Here is a 16402-nt window from a genome sequence, read left to right on the forward strand (position 1 = left end):
TGTATAAGAGACAGATATATATATATATATATATAAAATGAATTTCATCCACTAGCGGTTTCAGATATCCAATAATATTGACCATAACCCATAACTCCCTTAATATTCCATATAGAACAGAGTTTTTAGTCTATAATTTGAGACATTAGGGGCATGCAGTTGCACCACTAAAAAATATATATTCAGCCACTAGTGGTCGCCAAAATGCTAGATGGCCGCCAACAAAGCGCCAAGTTGAAATATTGACCATAACTTTTAATATTGCATATAGAACAATTTGTTTTAGTCTATGGTTTGGAATGTTGGGGCATACAGTTGCACCACCAAAAGTCAAATTTAACCACTAGCATTTGTGGAAATCTTAGATGGTTAAATGTTACTATAGCCCTAACTCCCTTAATATTCAGTATAGAACAGTGTGTTTGTTTGTTTCCTCCCCCCCCCCCCCGTTTATGATTTTAGATATTAGGGCATACGTACAGTCTAGCAGGAACAGGGGGGGGGGGGGCGTCCCGTTTATGATTTTAGATATTAGGGCATACGTACAGTCTAGCAGGAACAGGGGGGGGGGGAGAGTCCAATGCACCCCAGGACATATTTTTTAACATTTTTTTGTAAACCTCAAAGTATCTGATGAACGAATTTTGATGTTCCCATCGGAAAAAATTGTACCATGTGGTCATTTAGCGGCCATCTTGGATTTTTAATAAAAATCAATTATTTGCATAATTTGTTAACTGAAAATCGTATAAAATAAAATTAACCTTTAAATGTATATAGTAAGCAGTGTTTAAGTTCTTAATACAAAACATTGACCTCGCATTTACATTGGACGGCCATATTGGCAGCCATCTTGGATTTTGAATGAAAATCAATTATTTAACATATACAATCAAATGAATCTCTAAATGTATATAAGCAGTTTTTATGTTCTCAATACAGAAAAAAGATGAATTCTCAATACAGTTGGCGGCTGTATTGACGGCCGTATTAGATTGTCAATGAAAATCAATATTTTGTATAATTTATTAACTAAAAATCATATAAAATCAAATGAACCTCTAAATATAATAGGCCTATAGTATAAACAGTGTATATTTTCTCAATACAAAACATTGACTTCGTAATACATTGCCCAACCATTTTAGCAGCTATATTGGAGGCCACATTATCTTTTAAATGAACATTGATTATCTGTATAACATTTCACCTATATTATACAAACAAAGAAATAACCAATTTTTTCAGAGTAATGTTGTCATTGAGGTATAATATCGCTAAGAATATTGAGCAACGCTTTCCTGATTGTACCGCAGGTAGGTATACAATTGTTATACCTGCATGTACCAAACAAGCCAATCAGGAATAATAACGGGTCTACATTCCTGAATGTGACGTGAGTGAATGACTGGCCTCGTGTCTGCTTCTCCCAATAGAGTATCATGGGAACCTACTTGTGTGGGGAACACGTTTCTTACTGATTCACTGTTATAAGGCAACTTGCAGTACTGGCAACTTTCAAGCAGTTTATTTCCATTATTGACAAAGTAAAGGCATTAATACAAAAAACTGAGTGAATTGGTTTGTGTGTTTTAGGACCAACAACACAATGCAACGATATGATTTATATTACTTGCTTGTAATTAACAACAAATTCCACGAAATACCGATCGTATTAGTAGAACCATTGAGGAATGGTAGAACCATGGTAGCAGGGGCGGATCCAGATGTCCAAAAAGGGGGGGGGGGTGTTCCGAAATTTGGGCCGATCGAAACAACAATGCCCTAGGGGGTCCCCCGCGAAATTTTGGTGTTCTAGACGCCCGAAAATAACATTTGAGGCGTTCTGGGCTATCATTTTTTTCTTTTCCTTCCTTTTTTTCTTTCTTTTTTCTTTTTTTTTACCTCCCAAAAGGAGGGGGGCCGGGGCCGGGCCGCCCCCCCCCCCTAAATCCGCCCCTGGGTAGAACCCAGTTTGATTTTGTTAATTTGTAAATTCGGGCACAGTTTTCCAATAGAGTAGCTTTTCCTATGGGTTCGCACGCAATTTAAAGAAATATTATCTATTTCGAATGGACACTTAATTCAATCACCTTCTTAAATATTTGGCATACGCACTTTTGAACTGGAAAAAAAAAAACCCACAGGAATGTTATTGCATTAAAAAATCTGACTGCTATTTGATTTCTATTTGTAGACTGTTTAGTAACAGTTCACTATGTAGGTTTATGGTGTGTGCATTTCATCCATCCAATAGTAGAACACTACAGCACGGTCTCGCTCCAGAAATTTGCATCTATAGCAGCGAAGGCAAATGAAGGAAAAAAAAAAACCACGAAGAACTCCATATTGTTTGAATCTATAAAAGAACTCCCTGATAAAAGATAGCTTACATTTTCTGTAATATCTGATACTATACGTATTACCCAGCCAGCCTGTGATTCATCTTCGTCGGAGGCCTAGCTAAGCTGCCTCTCTGACTGTACCACCTAGCCTTGGAAGCACCACGAAACGGCTGTACATATCACTACTAACTAGCCTAGGCCTACACTCATTGCAGACGCATTAATAGCCATAAAGCTTACCATTCTAGGCTGTGATTGGTTGATATACACAATATGAAATATAGAGGCGATTGGCAATCTGACCAATGACGAACACGCTTTCTTATGAAACCCATTCCAATATATAAACATGTTTATAAAATGTTCTTATGGCTTGAAACATATAAAACATGTTTCAAGACTACGCTTTGATCAAGAATGGACTTTCTAAAGATGTTAAATGAATAAGTTGACAGACACTTACATATACTGTATACAGATTTAAGACAAAAATATTTTCATACACAATTTGCTATTTTATCTAATTTGCATAATTGAATGGAACAAGTAACACAAGTTTGATTTATAGAATTTCACATCCTGAACTCAAATAAATAAAAAACTTTTCATGTTTATTTCAGATTGCCTGGCTTTTTTTAACTCGGTATTTCGATTAGAGAGAGGGATTATATTTACCGATTTACTCGACTTGTTGTTTCCTGTCAAGTTTAAAATAACATATCAAAACTCCGGTTTTTTAATAGAGAGAAATATATTTCATTTATGTTTACACCATTTTAAAAAGTTGATACTAAAATAATGTAAAATACACATTAATTTTAACAAATTTAAGCAAAGATAAAATTTACCATGCATTCGAAAATATTTCTGGTAGATTAAAAAAAAAACACATTGATTTTAACTGCTAAAGTCTGTTTAAAAAAGGAGTTCGGAAGGTACACGATGATAAAACATGCTTATTAAAGCAACATTGAAAAGAAAGTAAATAAATAAAGTAGATTTTTGCAGACTATGATTTTACCAAAAAAAAACAGTCATACATTTCGAAATGAATAAGAAACCTTCCTTAAGTTTTATCAAAATGGCTTGATGTTTTGTGAACTCATTCATTTTTAGCCCTACATTTTACAGTGTACATATCACTTTTAGCAAATTTTAGGAAAACTGAGCCCGAGTATTCTTCAAGCATTCATTCACTCATTTCTCGTTTATTAAAACATATGACATAGTTGTATAAAATCACTGAACTGCATCAACTGTTGAACATAAACCACCCTAACACACTTACATAAATTGATATACAGAAATCTAACAATAGAATTACATTAAAAAAAAGAACCATAACAACTGCACATAAAATGAATCAATTTTTTTGATTACATAAAAAGATAATAATTATGTTAACATACAGAATTACCATTTTACCTAAAAAAATATGTAACTTATAAAAAGGGAATCACATTATTTTCTAATCAAAAGGATGAGATAATATACTAATTTAGAAAAATTATTACATCAAATATTGCATAAAAGAATCTTGTAACTTTTAAATGGTAAAGGTCATTTTTTTTGTCATTCCTGTAGTGACCATACTAGCTCAACTGCCAAGTGTGATTCAAATCCGCCTACCCCATCTGGCACTCTCTGCATGGTCTTTAACAATCATCACAATCAGCAATTTATTTATAATCTTCTAAATTTTCAGATTTTGCCTGTAAAAAAAAGAAAAGACATTAAAATAGTTGAAGTTCATGGTTTCTATAATAGTGCGAGTACTGTACAAAGCACAAAATTAATTAACACATGGTCTGTATCAAGTTATATTATCTCTTTGCAATTACTTTATTTTGTTTCATACTCTACTTTATTATCTAAAACAAAACATTTTTTTTTTTACATTTTACAATGAAAACAAATATAATTTTAGATAAACAGGCAAAGAAAAAAAGGCAACTACTGTACATGCCTATTGGTTTCAACATCCTAAAAAAAAAAGAAGTAAAACAAAATGCTTCATTAATAGTAAATTAGCAGTAATAGTAATAATGTGGTAACATGAAATAGAGTACATACTTCATGTACTAAGAAAACAATTTTTGTTTTTGTTTTTTTTTTTTTTTGTATATTTCCAGTGGAAAAATTTATATAATTTGATATACAGGTATGGTATAAATGCATTAGAGTATTAGGTTATGGTAATGGTAATATATACAAATAGAATTATTAATGACAACATTACAAAATGAAAATAATTTTACCTTCAAGAATAGCAACAGCCTGCTTTAAATCCTGTATTACAAGATCAATATTGCGCTTAGTGGTATGTCTTCCAGTACTGAGTCTCAAAGCGTTTGAGGCTACATCCCACGGTGTACCGATAGCTATGAGTATATGAGAAGGCCTAGAATAAAACACAAAAGTTAATAATTCAACAAACCTCATACGACTCTTAATCTTCCACGATGTCAACTCCGTGATATCTTAGAATGAGTAGTGCATTCATGGGTATTTAGGATGTACATTTGCTAAAATTGTGAGCGTATTATTTTGAGTTAATATCATTAATTTAATTACAAAATGGCATAAAAAATATATTATTAAGCAAGAAATATGTTTTCAGGTTTTGAAAATAAAGTATTGAACTTCATGTCCAAGTCTGGTCAAAGTAAATTAAAAGCAATAAAATTTTAATAACATATTTAGATTTTATCAATAAAAATTTAAAATTAGGCACAGGGCCCAAAGATTGCCGATACGAACTAACTACTGTCCAAGGTGGCAATCTTTTTAATCAGTTTCATAAAGTCAAACATGGAGGCTTAAGAATTTTTTTTTTGTATTTGGTTGAGAAAAAATCCAGTCACTTGAGTAGAATTCAAACTAGAAATGTTAGGGTTGGAAGGCAAACAAGCCACCAAGAACAACTCCCACTCCCATTGCTTGTGTCAGAAAAGGCACATTATCTTTGACTGTCTCTCTTAGCTCAGGAAATAAAATGGGTAACACTCAGAATGTCAATAACTTTCCTTGTTACAGACGACAGTAGCATGGTACTAGTTTACCGTGCAGCTTAGACACAAATAGACATTTTGAGGGCAAGAAAGTAACCGAATGAGCTAATGTAGTCTACGCTTTGACTGACTTATGGGCTACAAGATTTGACTGGCCAAAGCTTGAGCAAACCAAATCACCTTGCTCAAAACCAGCAGACATGGAAAACTCGATCTTATGAAGAATGATCAGTCATGCCCAATTTCCGACGGCAAGAAAAAGGTGTGTGATCAATTGAATGCACGACCTTGCATATACAAACTAAAGACCAAACTTGGTTGTAAATGTATGAATTGTTATGCTGTGTTAGGTAATGTACAGTAGTTGGGTTTATGTAAAGCTTTATACCAGGTGTGTTCATTAGGGATTGTGTACAGTAGCTTAATTTAAGAGGCTCCACTCACATATACTTCAACTTTATCAGATAGATGCAAATTCTAATAATCCTCTGTTTTTTTCACACATACCTCATCTAATTGTTCTCTACTCTTCATGAAAATTACTCCATGAATAACATAGTTATGCCACTTTTATGTTTTAAATTATACTGGAAGTGTCTATTAAAAGTACTGTACCAATTACTGTAAGTTTGAAATAGGAAAATGATTTACTTACTCGCACCGGTGATCAGAATGACATGCTGCTCCAACACTTGCCACAAAGTGCTTTACAGCTTCTAGAATCTTATATCCTAGGAAACAAATGCACAACGTACAATCTATACACCATGTATACATGTTGATATTGATCAATTGTTATGACGGCCATCACAAAATTTGGATGCATGCTAATGAAATTTAGCGGATAAAAAATGTTTTAGTTGTTGGCAAAACGTCTGGCTAAATGTTTTGCCTACTTTTGGCACTGGTGATTTATTCATACTACCAATCTAGATTAGCTGTGTGCCACTTTTTAAAACCAATTTACATTTTGACGATGGTGAAGGATATTTAACGGCACCGTACCTTGCAATCCTGGTCCCTCTATTGAAACGTTACATGTGTTTGGTATTCTTTGACTCTCAGTGAATCGGCCATTAAAGTGAATTCGACCTCTAAATGCATTCTATGAAAATAAAGGAGCTCTTTTCATCTGGTTATCAAAGAATTATTGCTACCTACCAAAGGAATCAAGAAAATATCAATCCCTCAATCCTAAAACCACTTTGTAGAAGTGGTTGGCACATCGATTGTGGCTTAGACTCCCAACCTTGAGGTCAGGGGTTGGAAACTCTCGCTGTGCAAGTCGTGTGTGTCCTTGGGCAAGGCACTTTTTGTACGTTTGTCTCTCTCTACCTAGGAGTATAAATGGGTACCTACTAGGATGTTGTGGCATTGAATGTTCATAGTTTCGTGCGCTAAATAAGTAGCGAACAACTAGGGATACTCCCCAGGGAGTATAAGAAAGTTGCACTTTGCAATGGTTTACCATTGTACGTTATCCAGTACTGACAAGGGGTAATAACGCTCGCGCCTTTGATCATTCAATTTGGAATTGCCGCCTTATAAATGTTTGAGTATTATTATTATGAGGCTTGCCATTCCAAAACCAGAATACTGTTTGCTTAAGGTTAAACTGAGTATGTGGCAGTATTGAATACTTTTACTACATTTTACTCATAAGTTTAGCAAAGTAAGTTGATTAAAGAAAACGACCAATCATTTACAGCTTATAATATGAAAGAATATGAATATGATAAAAAGTAAATTTTCTTGTTTCGATCACTGATGCTGATTTTGGCATGGTAATCCCCGTCTTTTTTATTTTGGAAAATTAAATTTAAATTTAAATTGTTATATTTCTACACGATATGTCTGCAAACAAAGCTGAATTTCAGGCTTAAGTGTAACATGAGTGGAGTTGAATAGCTTGGTGGTTAAGACATGTCTTTGAATCCCAGCATCCTGGATTCAATTCTTGTTAAGGTAACAGGATTTTTTTCTCAAGTCCAAAAAACAACTCCACTCGCCCTAATCCTTACAATGAGACCTAAAATCAGGCTTTATATACAGTATCTTGTTAGTGTGTGTGCATGTCTGTGTTGTGAAGGACTGACATAAGTGATTAAGTTTGGCACATTCTCTGCCTACTACTACATTCTTTGCATTAATCAATCAATCAAAAATATTTATAGAGCACCTAATAATAATATCCACTAAAAATTAAATACCTATTAGAATTTGAAAGGTAGTAAAAAGCTCCATTTATGTGATACTGTACTATAATTGATATTTAGATATATAACTTCTAGGCTAGTTTCCTAGGTAATCTTGAATTTCTCTCATATGACTCTGATATGAGCACATAATATCCACTAAAAATTAAATACTTATCTATCACAATTTTGAAAGGTACAGTAGTAAAAATCTCCATTTATGTGATACTATAATTGATATTTAGATATATAACTTACTTCTAGGCTAGTTTCCAGGTAATCTCGAATTTCTCTCATATGAGTCTGATATGATGATAGATGTTTTACAACTAATTCTGCAGCCTGCAAAAAAAAAAAAGAATACTGATATAATTGTGGAAATACTGATAAAAGAAAATATTTATGTAATTTTTTTTTTTTTTTTTGGGTGTGCGTACACTCTTAGCATGTCAATCATGTTGCCTTTGTGTGTGAATAAAAATTGTAATTTTCGTAATTTTAAAATGCTGTATTGTGAGATCCATCATAGCCTATAGACAGTTTTCCCATTAAACCCATCAAGGAACAAAACCTGCTCCATCACATGTAGGCCTACATAAAATTATTTGTAATGTTTGTATCAAAGATGTCAAGGCTTTTCCTTCTACCTATAATAATTTTTTTTTCAAATTGTTTACATACCTTCCCAAGTCCTGCAATCATTCCTGTATTTTCAGTCCTGGGAACATAACATGTGTCTGTCGTTTTACATTTACAATCTTTAGTTTATTTTTTGCGACCTTGTAATATACGAGTAGTTTGTTTTATTTTTATTTTTTTTTTATGAATACCTACATTGTTCCTAACCCATCAAACTCTCAAAATGAGGGTTATTCGAGAGAGGCTATAAGCAATAAGTGGCCTGACGCCTTTAGAACAAAAACAGGAACAATATCTCTCAGCCAACCACTTACCTCCATTAATAATAATTAATAATACAGCATTTATAATGGAAAATGTTTGGCTGTTATCAGAAATCAATAACAAAATATTTATTGTTGCAATTTATTATCTAATCGGCAAAAAGGAAAAATAAAATTTTTCAGAAAATTTAGAACATTTATTGTACAGTATATCTTTAAAAAATATGAAAATTTTCAAAACAGCATTACCACTTAAAACAAGTACAAATAAGAAAATAAGTTGTTTTAAAAATAAGACTTGACTTCAGGTTTTCAAATATAATATTTACATCTTACCCTGGCCTCAAGTTTCTCTCTTGACCACCACCAAACAACATTGGATGCACAGGGGTGGTTTTGATTGGTTCTCTTACATACAAAGCCCCAATTCTTGGACCATAAAACTGTTTAAATAGAGATTAAATATATATTATATGGAATAATAAATCACATAAAAGTAACTTTGCTATGGAAATATACCGTACTCGCACAAATAAGTGCCCGGGCGCTTAAAATATTTTTTGCACTTTTTTAGAGGCGCTTATTCAAACGGGGTGCTTATTTGAACGAGGCGCTTATGAAAACAGAGTGGAAATTGAGGGGGCACTTATGGAAATAGATGAAAATCGAGGGGTTCTTATGAGAACGTATTGAATTCAAGAGGCACATTTTGAATGAAAAACGGTTATATAAGGACATCAGGAAACGGCAAATTACGAATGGTGGTGCAGTGGAAAAAATAATCGTCCAGAGAACATGGCTTGTCATGACAAGAATGTTATGAGTACAATATTACATAACAGCAGAATAGCAGATGAAATTAGTAGTGGTGGTTAGCTTGTTGGCCATCGGCCGATTGAGATTAGAACGAGGACATGATCATTGCAGGTTTTCAAATGTTAATGGTGCAAATTGTCGGAAAAGGAGAATGACTAGGCTATACACAAATGTAAGAAGATGAAAGTTGGAAATTTACTGTCTGTCCAGGGAGCTCTCATCTGTCCAAGATAAATATCCTCATTTTGATATTGACTATAAAGGGGAATGTGATTCCACTCCACACATATTGATTATTGAGGGGCATTTATTCAAATTAGAAGGGGCCGCTTATGGAAATTTTCACTTTCGCTTATTCGAGAGGGGTGCTTATTCAAACAGGGCGCTTATTCGTACGAGTACGGTAATAATAAAACCAACATGCAAACAAGTTAGTAAAGTTAATTACCAATATCATAAGCCTTAATCAACATGTTCTCGTACTGATAGCTAAAATGATAACATGTGAGGTATGGCAAAACATCATTCATAATAAATCTATTGACACTTTTGGAATACCATTATCATTATTTTTATAAAAACATGATAAATTCAATTATAAAGAAAAGATATGAAAAAAAATAAATGTCTTGGAAATTTAAAAAAAAAAACAGAAAAATATGTTTTTAAGACAATCATATATGTACAGATAATTAGTTTTAGGACATGAAAAAATTTATAGTATTATTCCTTCATTGGATTCATGGAATAGCACACTGGCTGACCATGCTGACAAACCAAGATAGTTGACCAGCTGACCAATCAACAAATCAATATACAGCAATCCACCAACAAATGCAAAATGCACTTGCATGTTTTTTTCTTTTCATGGAAGGAGAGAAAAAGTAGCAAGAGAGAACAACTGAAAAGAAGATTTTGATCACGTTAATGAGACCACAGGACCCTAATGCACTTTGCTGTGACCATCTTGCATTTAAGTAAATTCAGCCCATACCATGTCCTACATTTCCGAACAACGAAAACCCAATTTCATTGTATAGATGATTTTTGAAAACATCATTCCACAATATCACATTCGTTGTGCAAAAAAAGCTTTCTAATGCCATTGGAACTGCACAATAGATAAAAACTCTGTTCTTAAACATTGATTGTTAAGTTCAACTTATTCACTTTGCGCTTGCTTTTTTTTTTTTTTTTTTTTTTGTTACATTATTTTGATTAAAGTACTGTGTACAGGGACCTTTTTTTTTTTTTTTTTTTTTTGTTACATTATTTTGATTAAAGTACTGTGTACAGGGACCTGTTCCTGTTGTTACATATCAGTATCTTACTTGAGTTTAAGATTATGAATTATGAATCATCAACCTACTTTATGTCCAACTATTGTCAGGTAATCCACACCTAGGTCTTCCACATTCACTGGAATCTTGCCGATAGCTTGTGCAGCATCAGTGTGTAGTAATATCCTCCTAACTTCAAATTTCCCATCTCTTTTCACTAGCTTAACACGCTTTGAGATTTCTGAAATGGGCTTCAAACAAACAAACAAAAATCTTTATACACACTTCATAATGCTATGCTTTGTCAATAACTGCAATGCTTTTACATTTTGATTGATTAATTCAATCAACACCATAAACATCAAAAGTCAGACTATAAGAATAGAAAAAAATTCCTATTCTTAAATTATATTTTTCTGTAATACTTCCATTTTTATATGTATTACATAAAGATTACTGAATATTATTATTACAACTACAATTCATTAAAAAAGCAATATAACTAATATTTACTAAAGTACTAGTAAATGAATACTTGACATTAATACCTGTATAATGCCTGTTTCATTATTGGCCATCATTACGGATATTAAACATGTCGTAGGTCGAATAGCTGCAATGATATCATCAGCATTTACCATACCAGTAAGCTTGGAGGCCGGAACATACGTAGCATCTACAACATAGCCAACACAGATTTGAGCTATCTATGTGGTGTATTGTGAACACTGATCAAATTCAGTGGTGGATCCTAAAATTTGAAATAGAGGGGGCTAATTCTAGCTATACGTTATTCATTGTTTATTTTTATCAAACATAAAATAAAAAACTGATATTAAACCATACATTTATATGTACTGAAAAGTATTAGTCAAAGATTAAATAATAATTCGCATGTTACAAATCAATGCTCCTCCTTGCCTTTGCCACTAATATACTGTACCATTCATTGTAGGGCTGGTTTTTACTGTGGGATTTTAAGCGGGCATTTGAATGGTTCTTTAACAATACAGCTAGATTTTGCAATTAAAAAACAAGCAGAAACACATTATGTAGGATTGTGACTCTTGAAAAATATAACTGGTTATTTTTTTGTTATTCAATAAAATTGTGAAGCCATAGGCACCACTGGTAAAGTAGAAATGTAAGAAATTGTGATTTTGGCACTATTTAAACATCAGTATCCTGTCAGGTTGAATATCAGCTCTTTTTTTAATTACATGTATAGTATAACTGCTTCTCTTGGTTTCTTGAAAAAAAAATACATCACACTGATGTACTGTTTCATTAAATAATATTATTGCTTGTTGTGTACTTTGGTAGAAGCAGAAAGTTTATGATACCGGAGGTATGGGGTGTATTACCTACCCATAATTCCCTCTTTGACAAAGTGTTCAATTGGCAACTTTACAGAATCATGCTCCAAGTTGGATGTGATCACATGGGCTTTACACTTGCTGCCCACATCTGAATATTGAGTTGTTCCATTTTCAAACAAGGGGTAAACTTCTTTGAAATACTTCAATGCTGTGTGAAAAACCATATTGTTTGCCTACAAATGATGAAAACAAACAATTGATCCCATTAAATAGCATCAAGATGATATGAGAAGAAACCAAAATGTCACAAATTTGTATTTACGACAGTTGAAAAAATACGCATTCCTCAAATCATGATTCCCAATAATATTAGTTATCTGACACAATATGCCACAAATATACTTTTTCTTTCGATGGCACTACAATCTTAGAAATAAAATGTCATTGTCAGGAGAATTTTATGCTGTTATGTCAATTTATTTACTAGAATCCTTATACAAGACTTGAAAGTTGAATGTATTTTCTCAGTCATATGGAATGGAAAGAAGATGATGATGATGATGATGGTAGTACATGATGAGGATGGCAATGAGGTGACAATAATGATTCTTTGATGTTTTCACATTTTGATACTGAATAAAATGAAATGAAATGAAAAGATGATGAGGATGATGATAAGGATGAGATGATGATGATGATGAGATTTGAACCCCAGATACTTCTATTTAAATGCAGGCATTTTAACCACTAACCGCTTTCACAATACTTTTATTTAGTCCCTTCCGCAGAATGAAGCCAGCCTATGTCTCTGCAGCAGACAACAAAAGCAATAGACACATTCCACAACGTTTGTTTAAGGCCGGTCATGAGAAATTATAATAGGTATTTCTATGGAGAATTTTCAGTGAAAATCAGTGTTAAAGTATAGGAAAGTGTAATGTTATGGTTGCAAAACCATTCGGCCACCATTAACATGATAAATAACTGGCAAGGACAGACACTATGATTCTTCAAAATAGTGTTTATTTACTTATTCTAGCATTCAATGTGCTTTGCCAGCTTTTGAAATTATGTGAATCATCCTTCGTAAACCTAAGCTAGAAATCGTAGCGTGTCAAAACCGCAGTTGCGGATCGAAGACTCTTGCAGGGCCTAGGCCTAGCATTTCTAGAAAAATCTAAATGTTTGGGGCATTATGGCAAAACATTCAATCTCAATTTCCAATCAATCTGGTATAGTTACTGGTATACTAACCAACGTAATTCAACATCAAATACAGTATGTACTTTACAGCACAAACACTCCAAAGAAGCCACAAGTTTTCCTATACCGAGCATCACTCTCGCTGCATGTTTACAATTGGTACCCACTTAAAGTCACATGACCAACCTACTGTAGCCTAATGTGTCTATTAGCTGTATCTTACTTCTGTTCCACCAGATGTGAATATTATGTCTTCACTTGACTGACATCCAATCATCTCTGCTACATTTTTTCTTGCACTGTTTATAATGTCCTTTGCATCTCTACCTATTAAAGAAAAACGTAGACCTGTTAGGCTGAGCACACACTAAATCATCAACATTCAGCTGACAAATGCATGTAAGGTCTAGTGCTTGACGATGCAACACCATCTTCTAATTTTCATAGCAGTCAAAGCAGACTGCCATAACATACACCTTGTCATGCTGTAGCCTCAATAGGTACGCATCACCAATATAGTGTACACAGCTTAACCCTGGTATTCCTAAAAGTGACTTTAGCCGTAGTTCGAGCTAACACTTCAAAATTACGCCCGTTCGCATTTTTAAAAAGAACTTCGACTAGCTAGAAATACAATTGTACCATACGCACCTCAACTACTTTTAATAGATTTTTTAGTTTTTAGTTTTAAAATTTTTTATCAATTTTTGTCATTATTGATTTATCATTAATTTAATATTTCATAACTATTGTCAATATCATTTTAGCTCATCATATTCTATTTGTTCATCATAAAAACTATTAAAAATATGATTGATAATTTTTTAAAGAGATATATAGGTTGTGTGCATGTGATGAATTGACACGGATGTTAAGACTCGGCTCCCTGTGAGAGCTAGAAGGCACAACGCCGTCTGTCTTCATATGGCCTGTGCCAGTCTGACCCGATCGTCAATATAAATGGCATTCTCTATAGAATCGTGTTGGCCGACGAACATCAGGCCCAGTGATTTCCTGGCGTAAGTATTTAGTTCATGTACAAACCTGCCTTATATGAACTACTTGGGTTTCCCCAGGCTGTATCCAATGCATTGTGAATGGCTTGCAAGACCTCTGGCTCTAGGAAAGTAGTTGCATTGTAGTCCAAATACACCCTACATAACAAAAACACCACCAGCAACCAGAAAAAAAGGAGAGAAAAAGAAAATTTGTGAGATTTTATAATTTTATAAAAGAATGTATAAAATTGCTAAAATGCCAGCGCATCCAGCATGTACAGCTTTATATACTCAAAATATGTAAAAAATCACCCCCGGCAAAACGGCAATAGGCCCAAAACCAAAATGGCAACACTTTCAGAATAAATATTGTACAAAACAGAAAAAATCACACAAAGCAGGGCAAACAAATTTTACAATAAAAAGATGATGCAAGGATGTGATGGTCTATGAAAGTTTTCTTTAAGAATTAAAACATAGGGCATATTTCCAATGGCCCTACATAAAACCAATTATAAACATGAAAGTGTTTATGGATACGGTAAAATGAGGCTAAATTGTCATAGAAATGAAAAAAGGGAAAAAACGACAACAACAATAATAATAATAATAATAGTAATAATAATAATAATAATAATAATAAAGTTAAATTGAACAAAATAAATTTCATTAGAAACTTCTCTACTCACTTTTCATTTGCATCTGCAAGATTTTGATTCATTGTGCTACTGAAGAGGAAAAATACAGCTAGCGGTTGCTCAGCAGGTCACAGGTCTGTCTACGTCTGGGCTAGAAAACCCTACATTAAATGTTCAGAGTACATCCAAAGACAATTCTGTAACAAATACAGAAACCGATCCTATGGGTCAGTTAACTTTACAGATGTTCAACAGTGCTGGATGGAACATCACTCATCATTATTTTGTTGTTGTCAATTAATTCAATAACGAATGTAAGGTCAAGTTGACCAAAAACAAGAAAACTTAACAATTTACAAGGTTAAAACTAAGAAGCACTACTAAAACAAAAAAGGCACTCCAGAGACGCACGATCAACAATATCAATATATTTGACGACATTATTATAATCATTATTATTTATTATTATTATTATTATTATTATTATTATTATTAATAATATAATATGATATTATTTATTATCATTATTATTGCAATTATTATTAATATTATAGCAATATATTATTAAAATATGACAATTATTTTACTGTACTGATGTTCTGATGCAATCAATGGCGTATATAACAATGACGACTAGCCTAGGGCCTTAGCAGAGGCCGCCTAGGTAGTAAACCTTGTACTCAGCCTAGGCCTAGGCCTAGCTAGGCCTAACGAGGCCTAGGCCTAGCCTCTATGCTACGGTTTATGCCTAGGCCTAAGCCTACCTAGGCCAAGCCAGGCCCTAATAACTAGGCTAGGCTAGGCCTGGGTCTATGCCTAGGCATATTGATAATAAAATCATATGAAAAAAATATTTTCAAAAACAGTAAAACGACTGTAAAAAATAGTAGCCTAGGCCCTGAGGCTTGGCTAGGCCTAGAGGATGTAACTTACGTAATCGTTCTCCACCAGCGAGAGAGCAAGAGGACTAGGCCTAGCTGCGCTTAGCCTGAGTAGTCGCCTGAGTGAGTACACGTATGGAACGCCGTTATTACCTCAGTCAAAGATACTAGAAATACAAGATAGAGTTCTCGCATTGTAAAAATGAGGTTGAGCTTTTCTTTGGATTTTGTAATGGCTTTGGCTTGCCTAACTTCTATGCTTAAAATACGAGTCAGACTCCGGAGGAAAAACATTTTTTGATATGTGGTAGAACTGATTTTTCTAAGACATAAAAAAGTTGTTTGACGAAAAAATGGGGAACGGTGAACGAGATACAGATTTTTGAATATTTAAAAACTGAGGGGAAAGGGGCGTAACCGCCCATTTTTACACCTTTTGCATTAGAATATACAAATTTGAAGCATTCTCTTGTCGATAGTTCTCTAACTCTGTCAAACCCCATCTGGCCATCTGTCTCAGCATTTTGTACCAACATGTTTCCAAATTTTTAATCTCGCTTTCATTCGGACACCAACTTACTAGGGTACCAGGAGTGTGGACCGAACACAAGCCTCTAACATTATCTTTCTTGTTTTCATATGGACATCGTGATCTTTCAAGACCTCTTTCAATTCATAACATTTCCTGTAGCGCTTTCTCAGTTAAGGACATCTTCTCAGTTTGTGATTGTTTCTCAGGAGCTTTTCTCTGCGAAGTTATTTAACCAAACATTTTAGTCTTCGTTTTCTTGAGCGATACATTTAGCCCATATCT

At 33.7% G+C, this 16402-nt stretch overlaps 1 protein-coding gene across 3 annotated transcripts; it reads right to left on the minus strand.

Moving 5' to 3' along the window:
* Positions 1–1077: 1077 nt before the first annotated feature.
* LOC117115481 (selenocysteine lyase-like) lies at positions 1078–15755 on the minus strand. 3 transcript variants are annotated; one of them, XM_033259320.1, is made up of 14 exons: positions 15641–15755; positions 14759–14904; positions 14116–14225; positions 13295–13398; positions 11918–12101; positions 11098–11225; positions 10639–10800; positions 8790–8896; positions 8233–8269; positions 7810–7893; positions 6362–6461; positions 6012–6087; positions 4604–4746; positions 1078–4057 (listed from the first exon to the last, which is right to left on the minus strand). In XM_033259320.1, the coding sequence occupies exons 2-14, from the start codon at positions 14788–14790 to the stop codon at positions 4047–4049; spliced, it is 1278 nt and encodes a 425-aa protein (XP_033115211.1). In that variant the 5' UTR covers positions 14791–14904; positions 15641–15755; the 3' UTR covers positions 1078–4046. The 3 variants fall into 3 exon arrangements, with proteins under 3 accessions (XP_033115211.1, XP_033115212.1, XP_033115213.1); XM_033259321.1 differs by lacking the exon at positions 15641–15755 and adding an exon at positions 15295–15448; XM_033259322.1 differs by lacking the exons at positions 14759–14904; positions 15641–15755 and having other exon boundaries at positions 14120–14225.
* Positions 15756–16402: the final 647 nt, after the last annotated feature.

This window comes from Anneissia japonica, unplaced genomic scaffold, assembly GCF_011630105.1.
Source record: "Anneissia japonica isolate Jap-2015-1 unplaced genomic scaffold, ASM1163010v1 scaffold287847_len925385_cov155, whole genome shotgun sequence".
NCBI classification, from domain to species: domain Eukaryota; kingdom Metazoa; phylum Echinodermata; class Crinoidea; order Comatulida; family Comatulidae; genus Anneissia; species Anneissia japonica.